Source organism: Toxorhynchites rutilus, chromosome 3 (assembly GCF_029784135.1).
Source record: "Toxorhynchites rutilus septentrionalis strain SRP chromosome 3, ASM2978413v1, whole genome shotgun sequence".
NCBI lineage: Eukaryota > Metazoa > Arthropoda > Insecta > Diptera > Culicidae > Toxorhynchites > Toxorhynchites rutilus.
Window position 1 is genome coordinate 17,154,988 of NC_073746.1, and position 17,475 is coordinate 17,172,462.

At 41.2% G+C, this 17,475-nt stretch overlaps 1 protein-coding gene across 1 annotated transcript in view; it reads left to right on the forward strand.

Annotated features, from left to right (window-relative positions):
- The first annotated feature begins 4,684 nt into the window (after positions 1-4,684).
- The window catches only part of LOC129777271 (ATP-binding cassette sub-family G member 4), a 31,470-nt gene continuing 18,679 nt past the window's right edge, over positions 4,685-17,475 (forward strand). Inside the window, exon 1 of the mRNA XM_055783472.1 lies at positions 4,685-5,489. Coding sequence (XP_055639447.1) covers positions 5,189-5,489 — 301 coding nt within the window. The 5' untranslated portion in view covers positions 4,685-5,188. The remainder of the gene's footprint in view (positions 5,490-17,475) is intronic.

Genomic DNA, 17,475 nt, shown 5'->3' on the forward strand with positions numbered 1-17,475 from the left:
GGACCAGGTGGAGCAGGACTTGGCAAGAATCGGTGCAGCCGGGAGTTGGAGAACTGCAGCCATGGATCGGAACTATTGGCGAAAAATTGTGATGAAGATCTAATCTCTCAATGGGATGTAGTATCATTGTAAATTAAAAAAAATGTATGAACCGTCAGTAAAGAACATTTTATCAGAACTAACTTTCCCATATTCTGCCGAAAATATCGGCGGAATAGAATCGGAGCGTAGGTGATCTGGGATTCCATGGATTTTTTGTCGCATGGACAGATAAAAAATAACAGAAGAATTGCAAAAGTATGGGAAGCAAACTTGGTCGGAGATGCTTGGTGAAGAGTGCACGTCGTGGGTAAGGTACTCATGGTATAAAGACATAAAACTTGACTGAGGAGTCAGTTGGAGTAGATTTTCGAAGTTATCGATCACCAATGGATTCATGATCTTGCAACGGATGAGAAATCTGTAGGATAATTCTGTGAACCGAAGAGCTTCGAGACTCATCGTATGTGTCGAATGCAAACACCCCATGGCTATACGCAAGCAACGATATTGTATCCTCTCCAGCTTGAGAATATGAATCCTGGCAGCTGATCGGAAGCAAAAACTGCTATATTCCAACACTGATAATATCCTTGTTTTGTACAACTTAATGAGGTCTCCTGGATGGGCGCCCCACCATGCTCCGGTAATTGATTGGAGAAAATTGATTCTTTGCTGGCATTTCTGTTTCAGATACGCAACGAGTCTTCCCCAGGTGCATTTAGAATCAGAATATACACCCAGGTATTTGAAAAACTTAGAGTGCATGATCGTTTTGCCGGATAGGTGAAGCTGGAATTGGGCGGGTTCGTGCTTCCTAGAAAAAACGACCATTTCAGTTTTCTCCGTAGAGAATTCGATACCCAGCTTGAGGGCCCACGTGAACAGATTGTTCAGGGTATCTTGCAACGACTTTTGCAGAAAGACGGGATCAGTACCCGTGAAGGAAATGACTCCATCGTCTGCAAGATGTCTCAGCGCACAGTCTCTAGTTAGCGCGAGACAATCATTCGTCCCTTTACCTCGGCGGAAGCCAAACTGCGTATTTGACAGCAAATTGTTCGCTTCAACCCATTTGTCCAAACGAAGTAGAATCATTTTCTCTAACAATTTACGAATACAGGATAACATTGCAATCGGCCTATACGAATTGTGATCGCAAGCCGGCTTGTTGGGTTTTCGTATGGCTATCACTCTCACTTGTCTCCAGTCATGCGGGACAATATTCAGCCCCAGAAACTTGTTGATCAAGTTCGGCAAACGCTGTTTTGCCAAGTCGGGAAGATTCTTGAACAAGTTGAATTTAATCTTGTCCGATCCCGGAGCTGAATTGTTACATGAGAGAAGGGCAATTGAGAATTCTACCATCGAATAATTCTCATAATCGCATTGGAGCGGAATATCGCGTACGACGTTTTGTGCAGGAACGGAGTCTGGGTAAACCTTCCGTGCAAAGTTAAAAATCCAACGGTCAGAGTATTCCTCACTTTCGTTTGTATGGTTCCAGCCACGCATTTTCCTAGCCGTATTCCAAAGAGTGCTCATAGCGGTCTCCTTTGACGAACTTCCGCCAATATCCACGCTTTTTTGCTTTAATCAAACCTTTCAGTGTGGCTTCTAGAGCTTGGTACTTTCGAAACCATTCCACTAATCCAGTTTTCCTGAATTTTTTGAAAGCGGATGATTTTTCAAGGTAGACCTTTGAACATTCCTTGTCCCACCAAAGTGATGGAGGACGACGTCGGAAAGTGGTAGCCGGTACACGTTTCTTTTGAGCTTGAAGTGCGCTTTCGTAAATCAAACTCGATATAAAGTTATACTCTTCGAGTGGAGGAAGTTCATGCATTGAAACAATTGCTTCAGATATTATTTCCGCAAATGTTCTCCAGTCAATATTCTTCGTGAGGTCATACGAAATATTGACTGACTCACGAGAGCTTGATTCATTAGCGATCGATAAAATTATTGGTAGGTGATCACTACCGTGGGGATCTTGGATTACCTTCCACATGCAATCCAGGGATAACGAAGAAGAGCATAAAGATATGTCTAGCATGCTTGCCCGTGCAGGAGGATTGGCTATTCTGGTTGCTTCCCCAGTATTCAAAACTGTCAATTTGAAGTTGTCGCACAGATCATAAATCAAAGTGGCACGGTTGTCATCGTTGAGTGATCCCCATGCTGTTCCATGGGAGTTGAAATCACCTAAGATTAACCGCGGCTCCGGCATTGCCTCGATAGTATCAAAGAACTGATGGCGGCCTACCGTAGTTCTGGGAGGGATATATATCGAAGCAATGCAGAGTTCTTTGCCATTGATTTGTGTCTGGCAAGCAACAACTTCAATGCCTGTCATCGATGGGAGAGTGACTCTATAGAAGGAGTGACATTTTTTATTCCCCAATAGTACGACACCAAACGAGTCATTTCGATCGAGGCGAATAATGTTGAAATCGTGGAAATTCAGCTCGTCGGCTGAAGAAAGCCATGTTTCACACAGGGAAAATACATCACAGTTAGAGTTATGAACTAAAAATTTAAATTGATCTAGTTTAGGGATGATGCTCCTGCAATTCCACTGTATTACAGTGGTAAATTCCTTGACCTCTTGCACTGAATCAGGCATCAAGGGAAATGAACGCTGTCAAAAAACCACATTTTTCTTTCAAAAATGTTCTCACAATCGGAAGCAAACATAATATTATGCTTTTAAGAGGGTTGTTTATATTTAAAGCATTTAAAATGTTGTCCACCAGGTCAGAATGCGCAAGCAAGCCAGATTGTGGCTGTTGCCTCGACCGCGAAAAAGGAACAGACGTGTTGTGTGCTGCGTGCGTAGAAGAACCGCTTAAACCAGGAGGTACTTGCTTCGGTCTATTCTCAGCACGTTCAATTCGAGTTTTCATTCCAACTTGGGAAGTTTCGGTCGTCTTTCTGGGGAGTGATGGAAAAGAAGTAATTTTTCTTTTCCTGACGGCACCCTGCGATGTACCGGAACTTCCAGCATTGGGAGCGTCAGCAACAGGCTCGTCGTTCTGCAGAATGGAGTAGGGATTGTCCTGAGTCGTTGGAACGGAACTCTTAAGCATTTCTGCATAAGTCCGCTATAAACGTTCCTTTAAGGAACGCTTGATTTTTCCCCTCGTTGTTTGTACACCGGGCATTGAATAATATCATGAGGAGTCCCGCCGCAATGAAGACACTTGTGCTCTCTCGTGCAAGGATTCTCATCATGGCTCTCTCCACAATCTGCGCAACGTTTTTTTATTGCAACAAAAGGCGGCCGTGTGACCGAGTTGCATGCATTTGTTGCATTTCATTACCCGGGGTACAAACAACCGAACAGGTAAACGAAGTGCACCTATTGCAACGTAGTTTGGAAGGGCGGAACCCTCAAAAGTCACACGAAAAGAGTTTGTTCGATTGATGACAAAAGAGTTGTTATTTTTAAGTGACACAGATTTCAGTCGCATGCAAGAATCTTCACACTTTTAAGTGAAGAGTTCTTGAAGCGACCGACACCATCGAGTATCTCTTTTCGAGTCAAACCCTTTTCGTTTATTACACCGTCTATTTCAACGTTGCAACAGGGTACGTATACGCGATACTCAATCGCAAAGAGATTACACAAGAGATTATAATTGTGTATGATCATTCCTTAAGATTCAACTATGTTTCCATAGCAATCCTAGGAGTAAACGCACGCACAATTAAGCTAATCTGACGAAACATAGTTCAATTTAATTTCAAAGTAAGTCGTCTATTTCTATCTGCTAATCAGCTAAAATTTCATTGAATTGAAATTCATTATTAGGACCTCAAAAGGAAGTCGATATTTGTTCGAGGAGTAATTAGGCTCGAGGGCCGTACCGAATTTGTAAGCTCGTTGAACGATAGATTTATTCAATATGTAATAATTAATGAAATATAAAATTTCTAGCTTTAAGCATTACGCTAAAAAGAATCGGTGTTTGATTTTATTCCCGAACAAAGTATATGGTGAAGATGAAGTGATAACAGATGACTCTTCCTGTCACCAACTAGGTAAATTTAATGATTCGTCGAAACAGCAAGGTCAAAATCAATGAATTTTCCCAATTTTTCCATCACTCAATGCAAGTATTGTATGAAAATACTAAAGTTACACATACCCTTCACACAAGTAATATTCATTCATCAATGCCGTTCCCAACATTTCACCAAACACAATTCATATTCTTCCGAAGGCTGATAACAGTGATGACAATAGCAATGCGCTTTAGTTACTCCAAATAAACACACCGGATCGAACGGAACGCACAAAGCCGCTCCGATGACAGTAAGTATGTAAGTCAACAACACCTCCAACCTCCGCTGCTGCAGTCGAACCGTCTTCGAGGTTCAAACTTGTTATCGGGGTGATTATTGATGATTAATTTCCCTTGCAGCGTGTTGTGTACATATTGAAGAAATACACCCAAACAGCCTCCTCCCAATCATCGTCATCGGCGCGGGTTGCATTCGACCCATTTGCCATCGATGAACTTCGGAGCGCGAATCGACGAAGCGAATTCACCCGGTTTAGAGGCACCCGTTCTGTTGTAATGTGTTGGCTGCGGCGGCGGCGGCTGCGGAGGAGGCCTCTCGCATAGCTCACATACCCGAGGGCGGCCAGTTGTTCTTTGTCTTTGGTTTGAGTTAGATCGTTTCGGCTGTAACTTCTATCGAATCGAATCGGTCGCGTTTCGCGTTCGGTTCTCTGTATCGCGCAAATCAATCTGCGTTTATATTTTATTTTGTTCTGTGACGCTGCTAACTGATAATAGTCGTGTTCAACAAATTGGTAGCGTCGAAGAAGCTTGTCTTCATTTGTTCACTGGACAGCGGTCAGAGTGGACCAACGACTGCTGGTAAAAGCTCTCCCCCAGGTCCTAACTGTGGGAAGACCAGAAAAGAAAGAAAGAAAAATTGACGATCTTCGCTGAAGATGAAATAGTGGGTGAAGAGAAAGAAAGTACATCAAAGTGATTCTTCTGTTTTTGTGAATGGTCGGCGTGATTCATTAGAAAGTACGCCAGAATTCTTCGAAGGCAAGACAAAAACCGAAAAGAGTGAGAAGAAATAAAAGTGATTTAAGAGAGCCAAAGTGTGTGAGTGGGTGTACAAAAGCATGGATATTCTGCAGCAGGAAGTGCGGGGCATTGCTCTTTCCACGATCAGCGTGGATCCGCATGCTCCGGTTTATGGTGCAACGACGGTTCCCCTGAACCGCAAGGACTCGAGAAATCTAGACCAGGCGATGGTGTTGAATAACACTGGTCATGGCTATAACAACAACAACGGTCACTATCAGTCGCACAACGATATCGAGGCGCATCACATTCGTACGTTCCAGAATCTGCCACCGTGCGAACCGGTGGATATCCAGTTCAAGGATGTGTCGTACTGTGTTAGCATGGGATTCAGGAAAGGTTAGTGAGTTAAGAATGTGGCTTCAAAGAGGAGCAGCGGACGTGAATCGATTAAAATCAATCTCTATGGTTGACTATAAATTTCAAAAGTTGTTTTTTATTGTCGTGAAGCAAAATGACGGAGATGATGGAGAAAAACCATTCACATGGAAAAATTGCTCCCAAATGATCATGAAGAGAGTTTTTTTTTGCAATTCGATACCCACGGAAATTAAATGAACGACAACAATGACCGAGTGAAAAAAAGGGTATTTCACACTGTTTTATAATCATATCAAATATAGATTGTGTTACTTGAGAAATCAATATTGTTGACATGATTAATACAGCTGATTTGTTTGGATCAATCTGACGATGATGGAATTTTCCGGTCTATTGTTGTTGCGAGTTAAATTAAGGGCGAAAAAAAAACTCGAATTGTACATAAGTTAAGGAGCCGCGATGATATGATGAAAAGTGGTTCATGGCACAGTATCTGCTCGACTGATGAACAAACAAAAAATAATTGGGAATCACGTTTAGTTTATTCAGGATACTCAAAAATTATGAAATTACCGTTATGGTTCACCGTTTCGGTTATGTCAAATTCATTCTGAGCTGGGTCGCTTTGAATAGATTTTTTTTATGAATAGTGAGTGTGTTAATATTATGTTATATTATGGGGTCCATATTTATTAAGCAGGGAATATGCGGATATCTCGTCTTTATTTAAAATTATTTGGTTCATACCAACATAGGCTATAATGTTGATTTTCAATGAAATGTACGTATCTCAAAGACTGAATTAGTCCTTTCATTTGTGACTTTTCAAGGTTAGGCAAGCTTAATTGATAGACATTTTAGAAATATATGGTTATATATGGTGAATCAGCAACAATCTATAAAATAAATGAATATCCTGTTAAGTTCTGAAGATAAGGACTTACCCAAACGATTGTCTTCTTCTACTGAAATGCATCTCGTATCCGAAACAGTTTGTTGTTTGAGTTTCCGAAATGATTTTCTTATCTATTGAAAAGGAAAGTATCCAATAATATTTGAATTATTGTCGACAGTTAACCAATTCTATTGGTTTTGTTTAGAAAGTCCGAAATTTCCAAAAATGTCTTTTCTATGAATTCAAAACTTTTTAACCACTGGAGCGATTTAGACGATCGATCATATTCAATTTAAATCAATGAGTATTTTTTGAAAATCTATATATATAAATGGATTTCTGTCTGTCTGAAAACATAACACAACACAAATTTCTGCGTAGCTCGAGAGTTAATCAAACAAATCGAGCCAAATTTTGCAGCTGGAGGTTTTAGGGGGCAATAAATGTTTTGAAGGATCACACCATTGAGGAATTAGGAATTAGGGATTAGGGAAGTAGGGATCGATTCGTATGCTGTGATTGTATGTATGCGTTCGGCTCCTGTTCTGCTGTGCATCGGGTGTTCGTGTTGGTTGTGGATTTGTCATACACACTGCTTTTGATGGGAATGGAGTGGTTTGGTTGGGGAATAGGATAGGGATGGAAATGGGGCATTATTTCATGGGTTCATTCGCGCTGTCGGTCGCGAACATGTTTCAATGGTGGTTTGACACTCTTCCCCCTTTAAAAAAGAGGGGAGGGGGAGGGTTTGAATAACTCAAAGACTAGTCAAGCAAATGGAATTAAACTGGACATATAGAGGTTTTAGGGATCGATAAACGTTTCTATGGTGGTTCGACACTCCTCCTCTCTTTCTAAGGAGAGGCTATCATACAAATGAAACACAAATTTATGCATAATTCGAGAACTATTCAAGCAAATCGAGCCAAATTTGGGATGTGAGGGTTTTTGGGTACGAAAAATGTTTTTATGATGGTATAACACTCCTCCCACCTCTGGAATGGAGCGGGTCCCGTAAAAATAATACACATATTTCATCCAAACATATTTCAACCAAACATGACAATTGAAATTTTACGGAAAACGCTGGAGAAAAAGGAGTAAATGGGAAAATTCGGATTTTTAATTGCTTCCAATTCGTATAAGAATATGGAAAAGTTCAATCGCTCATTTCTCCACACCTAATTATAAATCACTCTTGTATCTGCTTGGAGTAATCATGGGGAAAAGAATGCAGCAAGCAATCGTGAGATTGCCCGATTAATCATTTTTCACTCCCCGACCATCTTCAATCGGGACTGAGAGTGAACATAACAAAACAAAGAGTGAAAACCAACATTTAATGAATGAATACTCCTTTGGAAGGATCGCACGAAACAAAATAACGAGTGAGGCAAAACAGACTGAATGTGTATGTATGATTTTATTTTCCCTTGTACTCTTTTCCTTGTCAGCATTCAAGTGCACATCCAATAACTTACGTTAATATGATATTTCAAGTTGCGTGAATATGGTATTTTGCGTTGGCTTAGATCGTTTCATACTAGAAACAAAAAATGTCATTGCAATAGTGCACAGGAAACAACTCGATTTCAACTATCTACCTATATTTCACTGCCGCGATCGAAGCTCAATGATTGTTATTGGAGTGAAAAACGAATGATTTTACAGAGACACTAGCTGCCTCAAGCAAAAATTTCCAATAGAAGGATGAGTTTTATCTGTGAATGAGTGTTGTTGAACGAATTTAGATGCGATTTTGCCCATATCTGCGCATAAGTTCTACAATTACATAGTGACAATTGTTGATAGTCCATTGGATGCTTGCGCAAACGAAATTGATCTTTGTTCGAAAGCCGAAATGGATTTCAATGCGATAAAACGCACTCCTATATCGACTCCTATCTATATAAACGAAAATGGATCGCCGGATATGTTGATAAGAGCAAAACTCGAGGAAGGCATTGTCCGATTTAAGGCTGTCTTTATTCTATCATATTTTCTGTATCAAACATTTATTCCATATAACGGAAAAAACATGTTATTTGCAAGTGGTTGAAAAATCTTGAACAAGAATTGTGTCTGAAAATAATCTGATATTATTATGACGAGTTTTGGTAGAAGGATTGAAATTTTATAGTAAAAAATAATTTTAAAGGATCGATTAGAAGATCAATCAATGAACAGTTCTGCGATTGGGCCCATGAACGTGCGCTTAGTAAGAGAACGTGAATGTGATAACGAAAAATAAATTTTGTGCGGTACGAAGTTTGCCGGGTCAGCTATTGAATAATAAAGAAAACATTTTTTTCGCAAGCGTAGTATTTATAAAAAAAAACTAGCTCATTGTTCTATTTCCATCATCAGAATCAGTCCATTGGTTCAAAAGTTATGAAATTTCGAAAAAAATATTTTTTTGGAAAAACAGTACAAGGGTGTAAGCCTAGGGGCACGGACGGAAGTGTGACGTAGGACTGTGATTGTTCGGAACAGTTGGTTTTTTTTAATGTAATTCTCTCCATTGTTCAGAAATCTATTATTTTAAATCTTTTGAAACTCCAAATGGTGGCCCTGAAAATGACCGTTTGTTATATGTACCACAAACATTATTTGCTTTTCATCAGAGATCGGAAAGTAACCTTTAAAAGATGTTTTGCCTTGTTGAAAGAGACGATGTATCAGACAATTAAATCATCAATAATTAATTCTGAGGTTAATGTAATGGGGACGAAGACCCTATTTAATGCGGATAAGGAATCGAGGCGGCTCCAAGCCGCCGAGGTGACGTGATCAGAGTCGGCCGCCGAACCGCCGTCGGAAGTGGCGGCCTCTCGCAAGCAAACATGTGTTCCACTGATTGCCCGGTTAGTTTAAAACATAGGAGACGATTCTTTAGTAAGGTCCGACCATGTTTTATAGGTAGTTTTTTCCGGGCCTATCTTGATAAGTTCCAACTTGATAGTTCCGCTCTCAAGCTGTTCGATGGCATCCTTCACTTCACCTATCGCTGGGAACTGCCATATCTGCAGTATTTTGCATCATGTCTGAAAAAATCTAGCTTTTGCTGTTTTTTTAAGCATTGAAAACACAAAACGGAGTTTAAACGCTAGAATAAACGGCTTCTCTGTGCTCCCTCACAGTTTCAAACAAACTGCTTGCGTTTGTTTGCGGGCAGATCTCGATCCTTCGCCGTCCAGCACCCTCAGCATCGATGTTGTCTTGTCGATGTCCTCACGAAAAATGAATGCGTCTCACCACCAGAATATCGCTTAAGTATGATTTTTGTGCGTGATTGAATCGAGAGAAGGGTTGTTTTAAGATGGCAATTTGGAAGGCAAACTAGAGGGGAATGAACTCTCTGTGCTCGGAACTTTCGGCGACTGAGCAATAATCGATTGCGTGCGCGTACAATATTGGATACGGAAATATCCTACTGATGGGGAAGAATAATCTTCAGAAGCTATCCTGTTAATTGCGATTGATTGAAAATCACAATACCAAATGTTTTGGTCACAGTGTTACATGGATAGAAAACATTAAAGTAAACTCTTTCACATGAATGTATTTTTAAATTCCCAGAGGAACTGGCAGATTATTTTCAGTAACGATTAGATATTTCCACATTTCCCTCGATACTGGAAGCCCACCAGTGGTTAATGCTAACTCGATAACCACCTGTTAATAGCACTTGATTGAAACATATTTGGTCACAGTGTTACATGGATAGAAAACATTAAAATAAGCTCTTTCACATGAATGTATTTTTCAATTCCCAGAGGAACTGGCAGATTACTTTCCGGATCTTTCTCGATGCTGAATGGCATCCAAACGGAAAGAATTCCGCGAGTGTATATGTGTGTGTAGCGGCTGCTTCGAGATCTTCCCGGGGAACCGTTTGTGGCATCACCCTCCTGATGGATTCCCTTCTGGCCTAAGGTGCACAAACAGGCTCTTGGTGACACCGTGCATCCGCGCTTTTATGATAAACGAAGAGCTTCACCACAACAGCAACAACATGCTCCAATCGCTGTTCAATTAGAACTGAGTGGATTTCCGAGCGGCGCTCGCTTATATACCGATTGGTGATTTCAATAGCCTGTTTTGAAAGCAATTTTAAGGCTATTGAAACAAGTTTTTGGATCAAAAAGTAACAAGTATATAACGCGTAGACATTTTATCTTTCGAATGAAGTGTTTATAATACCATTTCGTTCAGTTGTTTAGGAGCTATTAACGCTCAAAATCTCGGTCTCCGGCGTAACGCTTTCGTTTTCGAAACTTTGATTTTACACCCCGGTATAGAAATGAAAGACGTAGTCCTACGTCAAAATTCGTTAGGTAGTGTCATTCCCGAGACCCAAGGGGTGGTTGGTTCAGTGTCACCGGTCGGATTAGGGTAACCTTCCCCTATGGTATAGCAATATAAGATCAATATGAGCAAGTGAAACAAGAGACACATTGCAAATTCGCGTACACTGCCACATACACGGCCCAGATCGAGATGGATATAGATCTCCTGTATGCTTTCTTTTTTACTCTAAGAAAACACTTTCCAACTTAATTTTTTTTTTTTTTTTTTCTAGTTCATTTATTTGTAAGGCTCAATCGCATAAGCTTTGCGGAGCCGCTAATTCAAGGTTTGTTTATACAAAGTTTCAACTAATTTCTATGTTTAGTAGGATTCGACCGAATACTCGCGGTTTACTCGAGGTTAAAAGGGCAACATTTTTGTGGGACGGGTCAGGTTGGGGATATGGATATGAGGTATCGTTGTCTCAACCGAGGGTTGCCGCACGCACTGTAGCATTGTGCATAATGACCAGGGATAGCATCTGGTGTTCGACTAGCTGTCGAGGGTGGGCGACGGTGAGATGGGGGGACAAGACAAACAAACTAATAACGAAAAAGAAAAACACAAAAGCATTAAATACTTATACTAGACCGTTTCACAAACATATAGATCAACTGCATATAGCAGATGTCGCGAGTTCCCAACACGTCTCTAACAGGAACATAGGGTTGTCTTCCTTGGACCTCAAGGGCATTCAAAAGGTACTCTCTGGCTGCGTAATTATCCGTACATTGCCAAACTGCGTGATCGATGTCATCGTAACCGTTTCCACACCGACAGACGTTGCTTTGAACAAGATTTATTCTGTGGAGATGCACATCTAGCGAGTAGTGGTTGGACATAAGTCTACTCATTACACGAATGAAGTCACGACTTACGTCCAAACCTTTGAACCACGCTCTCGAAGAAACCTTTGGAATAATTGAATATAACCACCGCCCAAGACTTCCAGTGTCCCAATCGGTTTGCCAACTCAAGGGGGATCTCTGACGCAGTAATTGGAAAAATTCATCGTATGAAATCTGTCTATCAAACAATTCGCCTTCCTGGGCACCCACCTTTGCGAGAGTGTCCGCTTTCTCATTGCCAGGAATTGAGCAATGAGCGGGGACCCATACAAAGGTTAACTTATAAGATCTTTCGATCAGTGCACTCATATGCTGCCTCACTTTTGCGAGGAAATAAGATGGGTGCCTACTAGTTTTCATCGACTGGAGAGCCTCAAGCGAACTGAGACTATCCGAGAAAATGAAGTAATGGTCTGCAGGCTTGTTGGAGATCATCCCCAATGCGAAGTCGATTGCTGCCAGCTCAGCAACATAAACGGAACAAGGTTCCTGCAGTTTACGGAAGGCGCTTGAATTTTCATTGAAAACACCGAAGCCAGTGGATCCATTGAGGCGAGACCCATCAGTGAAGTATCTTTTCATGCAATTGACTTTTTGGTACTTTCGGTTAAAAATACGGGGAATGAAAGTTGGTCGAAGCTGATCTGAAATCCCAAGTATTGCTTGTTTCATCGACAGATCGTATTCAATTGAGGAACTGCTGATCAACTTTATTTTATAATGAGTTGTAATATTATCACGCAATTACACAACAGCACCCCTAGCTATGTGGATAACGTGGTCGTGTAAAACTACCTTGCATTCCTGCTGGCCTACGATCCTCGTTGTCAACGTTTGGATTTTTTTTGGATGCAATCCCAAGCTGACGTTCACTCTGAGAGAAAGAGATTTTTTTTTTTTTTTTATTATCTGTATTATAGTGACTTTCAACTCATTTGGCTGGTTCGTCACTTTTACTTCCATTTTTTGGAAGAATGTCGGGAGTGAGAATTGAACTCGTGACCTTTAGCGTGAGAGGCATGGATGTTACCACTACGCCAGATCGCCTCCACAGAGAAAGAGATGTCTTCTCCCATACATACAAACATTTCAAAGCGTTTGAAACAGATGCTTTTATTTGTTCATTTCACCTTCAGCACACGAAAAAGCTTTTTTTTCTGCCGAAGATTCAATTTTTTCTGGCAACGTTAGTTTGAGTGTACATTGATTGATCTTCAAATTGACCTTTTTCAAAGTACGAGACGAATGAATTTTGTATTTTATAGCCTCTACAATAAAAAAAGACGGGTGGGTAATGTCGGGGACATAACCGTAGTGACGTAGGACTATACAAAGGGGACAGCTTTTGTTAAATATATATTTTAAATATATTGTTTTATTTTCTTCTCCTACGTGAATACCTACCTAGCTACCTGAAAAATGGATTAGTTTACTGTTTACTCTTTATGAACATGTTGGTGGTTCTGAAAAGAAACTTTGGTGTTGTGTTTTTGTTATCACTCGATATTCCCATCTTGTTCGGTTAAACATTCCTGTTTAGCTGTTGCGTTTACCACTCGCCACAGCTTTCACAGTTGGAAAATTTCTTCCCATCCAGCTTGTGACATATTGTTCAGTAAATTACATTTAATGCGACGTGCCGGAGAAACACTTTGCCACTCACTGAAACTAATTGTTGCCTTGATGAGCGCCGAACCAAAGCTGCTCTGTTCTTGATGCGGGTTTTCTGATTGTCGTGAGCAGCTTTGCAAGCCAACACGAGCACTCCGACGGCTGAAACTCTATAATCGCTGTAAGGTATACTGGTGCTCCGGCACCAATCCGTTCGGCATAGTTACCCTTGCGGAGCAATCAGTGAATGCGACCAACAGGGAACTGGAGACCTGCACGGTTCGAGTGAGACTTTGCCTTTCCCTTAACTTGTCCTCCTTTGTTACGTCCACGAAGCCGATGCCGTACAACCACACGGGTTTACGGTTTGAAAGAAAATAAGATATTTTTTTGGGGTCCGCGTGTTTTATACTCTAGCGGTACACACTCACAGGATAGAGACAAATCGGCAGACTCAGCCAGAGGGGCGAGTCCAACGAGACGAACGAATGAGCGTTAAAAGGGAGCGATGGCAAAAAAATACATTCATTACGATTTGTTCGCTCGTTGGATTCACATGCAGGCTAAAAAGGGTCCTTTTCAGGATCACAACATTATCTTTAATCTGAAGAGTTTAATGTTTTGTTATCACTCGATATCCCCATCTTGTTCGGCTAAACCTTCCTGTTTAGCGATTTGTTGCCACTCGCCACAGCTTTCACAGTTGGGAAATTTCTTCCCATCCTGCTTGTGACATGTTGTACAGTAAATTACATTTAACGCGACGTGTCGAAGCACCATTCAGTGTCGCATTGGAGGCGATTTTAACCTGTAATTGAACAGTGGTTCAGTGTCGACTTTCAATGTGGGGTCATAATTTGGATCTCTATGTTTACAAAAATGTCCAACTAAATAAGTCGCATTACATGTCCGTCCAATTAGCTAAATGTCGAACTAATTGTAAATTACTGTACTTTCAATCTGGAAACAATTTAAGAATTGGTGAAAATTGAATAATCAGGAAAGTCCCCAACTATCAATAAGCTCAGAACAACTGCCAAATTCACATACTCATCAGATCCTGGCAAACAAATTATGAAAAAATCAATTTGTGTTTTATTATTATTTTGGATATTGTTTTAGAAAGCATTGAACTGTATTTGCTAAACTCTTTTTTGGAAGGTTTAATGGCCCTGAAAAGCGCCTTGTTTTATGGAATGGTTCCAATTTAGAAAACTTAGTACTCGTGGTTTTGAAAAAAACTATTTCGAACGCCCTCGATGCCGCCTTGTTCTGGATTTGCCACCAAAGCAGTTTGTATAAAGAACAAACTTTTTTCTTCTGCTACCTGCTGCCGTTTTGCGATTGCGTTTGCCACTCGCCACTCGCTGCAACTGCCTGTTGTCTTGATGTCCACCGAACCGAATGTGTTCTGTTCCGAATGCGGGTTTTCTTATCGTCGCGAGTAGCTTTGCCAGCCAACTCGATCACTTCGGCGGCCGAAGCTATATAACGCCGGCTAGGTGGACTGGTGCACTGGTTCTAAAACGTTCGGCCTAGCTACCCTTGCGGGGAACTCCAGATCAACACGGTTCGAGCGGGATTTTGCCTTTCCCTTCACTTTTCCTTCTTTACCATGTCCAGACATGGCTGCTTGGGTTGGTTTGTTGATGTGTTGTGATGCGAACCGATGTGGTGTACGGTTTGAATGAGAATGATCGTTACGGAAGGAAGGAAGGAAGGTATTGTATTATAGAGACTTTAAACTTTTGCAGTTCATTCGTCTCTAGCCTTGAGAAAGGCCCTTTGAAAACTCTACTCTACTTTACTCCAGCGCTACCACCTCCGACCATTTGCCTTGAGAAAGGCACTCGATCCCTCGCCGTCCAGCTCGTCCAGCAACGATGTTGTCCAGTCGGTGTCCACACAAAAAATGATCGTTACGGCAGCGGAGCGGGGATTTTTAAGCTGACTGGCTGGCTCGAGAATTACGCATGTGTGAGACTGCGACCAATGTTTCGTTAATTTTTTTCTTTTTCCTTTCCAATCGTGCTTCATTCTATTTCGCTGCTGCTCTGGTTGCCCGTTTTGGTCGGTACGATTTGAGGAGCACAAAATGGACCAATAAAAAATGGGCACATAGTGCATTTTGACAATGCTTGATATTAAACAATTATTTAATTATTTATCCCAAGAAAAATTAAATGTTATTCGTTATGATAGATGCGTAGGTATATTTCCTATCAATTGATGCAAAAACCTTTGCGATCTATTGAGAAATGCTCGAGTTATGAGCGTTCCAAATCTTGCATTTTTTCCTACTTGTTCAGTGCCTAGATTTGCATTTCACCCCCTATATCTTTCGGTTAGACGTAGTCCTACGTCAAAAAAATATGAGAAACAGAATATTTTCGTAGCTTCCAGCACAAGTATATAAAAAAAAATGGAGGTTGTGTCCAAAATACGACCTCATTGTTGACGTAGAACTACTGTTATTTTGTATAAGTCGCATGTTTATAACTTCGTATACTATTTTATAATGCTGTGAAATTTTAGAAATAACTGTTTGGTAGAATGTCATGTCATCATGCTACATGTTATTTAGTATCGCCTCAGTGGAATCGCACCTTTAGGCATCGTTCTTACAACGTAAACCAAGCGCCAAACAAGCGTTCGCCATAGAATGCATACAGAGCCATACATTGGTGGCTTGAAGCTACTAAGCCTAAAGGGTGTGTCACATCAAATTGCATCACGGAAAAAGCGCTGTAGAAATTAATTTTTTAGGAATTATATCTTCAGCTTTCGCTTATAACCAGATAAGAGTGTATAGATCACGTTGACCATGCTTCACTGTCAATTTTTCGTAAATTTGGAAAAATGTCGTCGAACGAAAAAGAGCGTCGTGAATTAATCCTGTACACTCATTTCGAGAATCCGGAGTTGTCACATCGGGACATCGGTAAGATGCTGGGAATCGTCTAATCCACGGTCAGCAGAGTACTAAAACGATACTTCGAGAACCTAACCATCGACCGGAAGGTGAAGAACGGCAAAAATGGATGCTCCGTTAGTGAAAAAGATCACAAGCGCGTAGTTAGGCAGTTTAGACGTGATCCGAGAAGTTCGGTCCGGGATGTCGCCAATAAGCTGAATTTGTCAAGTTCATTCGTCCAGCGGACCAAGCAGCGGGAGGGCCTGCGTACATAAAAGGTTCAGAAGGCTCCTAACCGCGACGAAAGGCAAAACATGGTGGGGAAGACGCGAGTCCGGAAGCTGTACACCGAAATGCTGACGAAGCCGCATTTCCTGGTAATGGACGACGAAACCTACGTCAAAGCGGACTTTCGTCAGCTGCCGGGCCTGTTGTTCTTCTCCGCAGAGGACAAATTCAGCGTTCCGAAGGAGATTCGCAAGCAGAAACTATCCAAGTTTGCCAAAAAGTACATGGTGTGGCAAGCGATCTGCTCTTGCGGAAAGCCGAGCGCCCCCTTCGTGATGACCGGCACGGTAAACGGGCAGGTTTACCTTAAGGAGTGCCTACAGAAGCGCTTACTACCACTATTGAAGCAGCACGAGGGCCCGACCATCTTCTGGCCGGATCTCGCTTCGTGCCACTATTCAAAGGACGTGTTGGAGTGGTACGAAGCCAACGGGGTCACTTTCGTGCCAAAGGAAATGAACCCGCCCAACGCGCCGGAGCTTCACCTAATAGAGAAATATTGGGCGATTATGAAGCAGGCCCTCCGGAAGAACCCAAAAGTTGTCAAATCGGGGGCGGACTTTAAGAGAAAATGGATTTCTGTTAAAAAAAACCACAACCTGACGTTGTACAGAACCTTATGGACGGGGTAAAGAGGAAGGTGCGAGCATACGGGCTTGGGCTCGAAGTATGAATAAAAAGAAAATGCCAAAAGTTGTTTAATAGTTTTTATTTTACTGTCTAAAATTTTCAAAAGGATCGGTCTACTGGGCGAATTTCTACAGCGTTTTTTCCGTGATGCAATTTGATGTGACACACCCTTTATAAACACTGTAGCGCCCCTTAATAAGATTAATAAGATATCTGTTCCAACTAGAACTGAGAGTGGATTCATACATGATTTTCGAATAAGAATATCGGAATTTTCCATACACATGGAAAATTCCATAAATCGTGAGATAGAACGGTAGAGAGATAAACAGAGAGTAGGTAAGAATAAACAAACTCTGCATGTGGAGTGCAGTCGGTAGGAATTTAGATTAAGAATGTTTCGTTAAGAAAATTGCATAAAATAAACGTAAGTCGGAACTCACAGCTTGGAGTAAAAAGTTGTTTTAT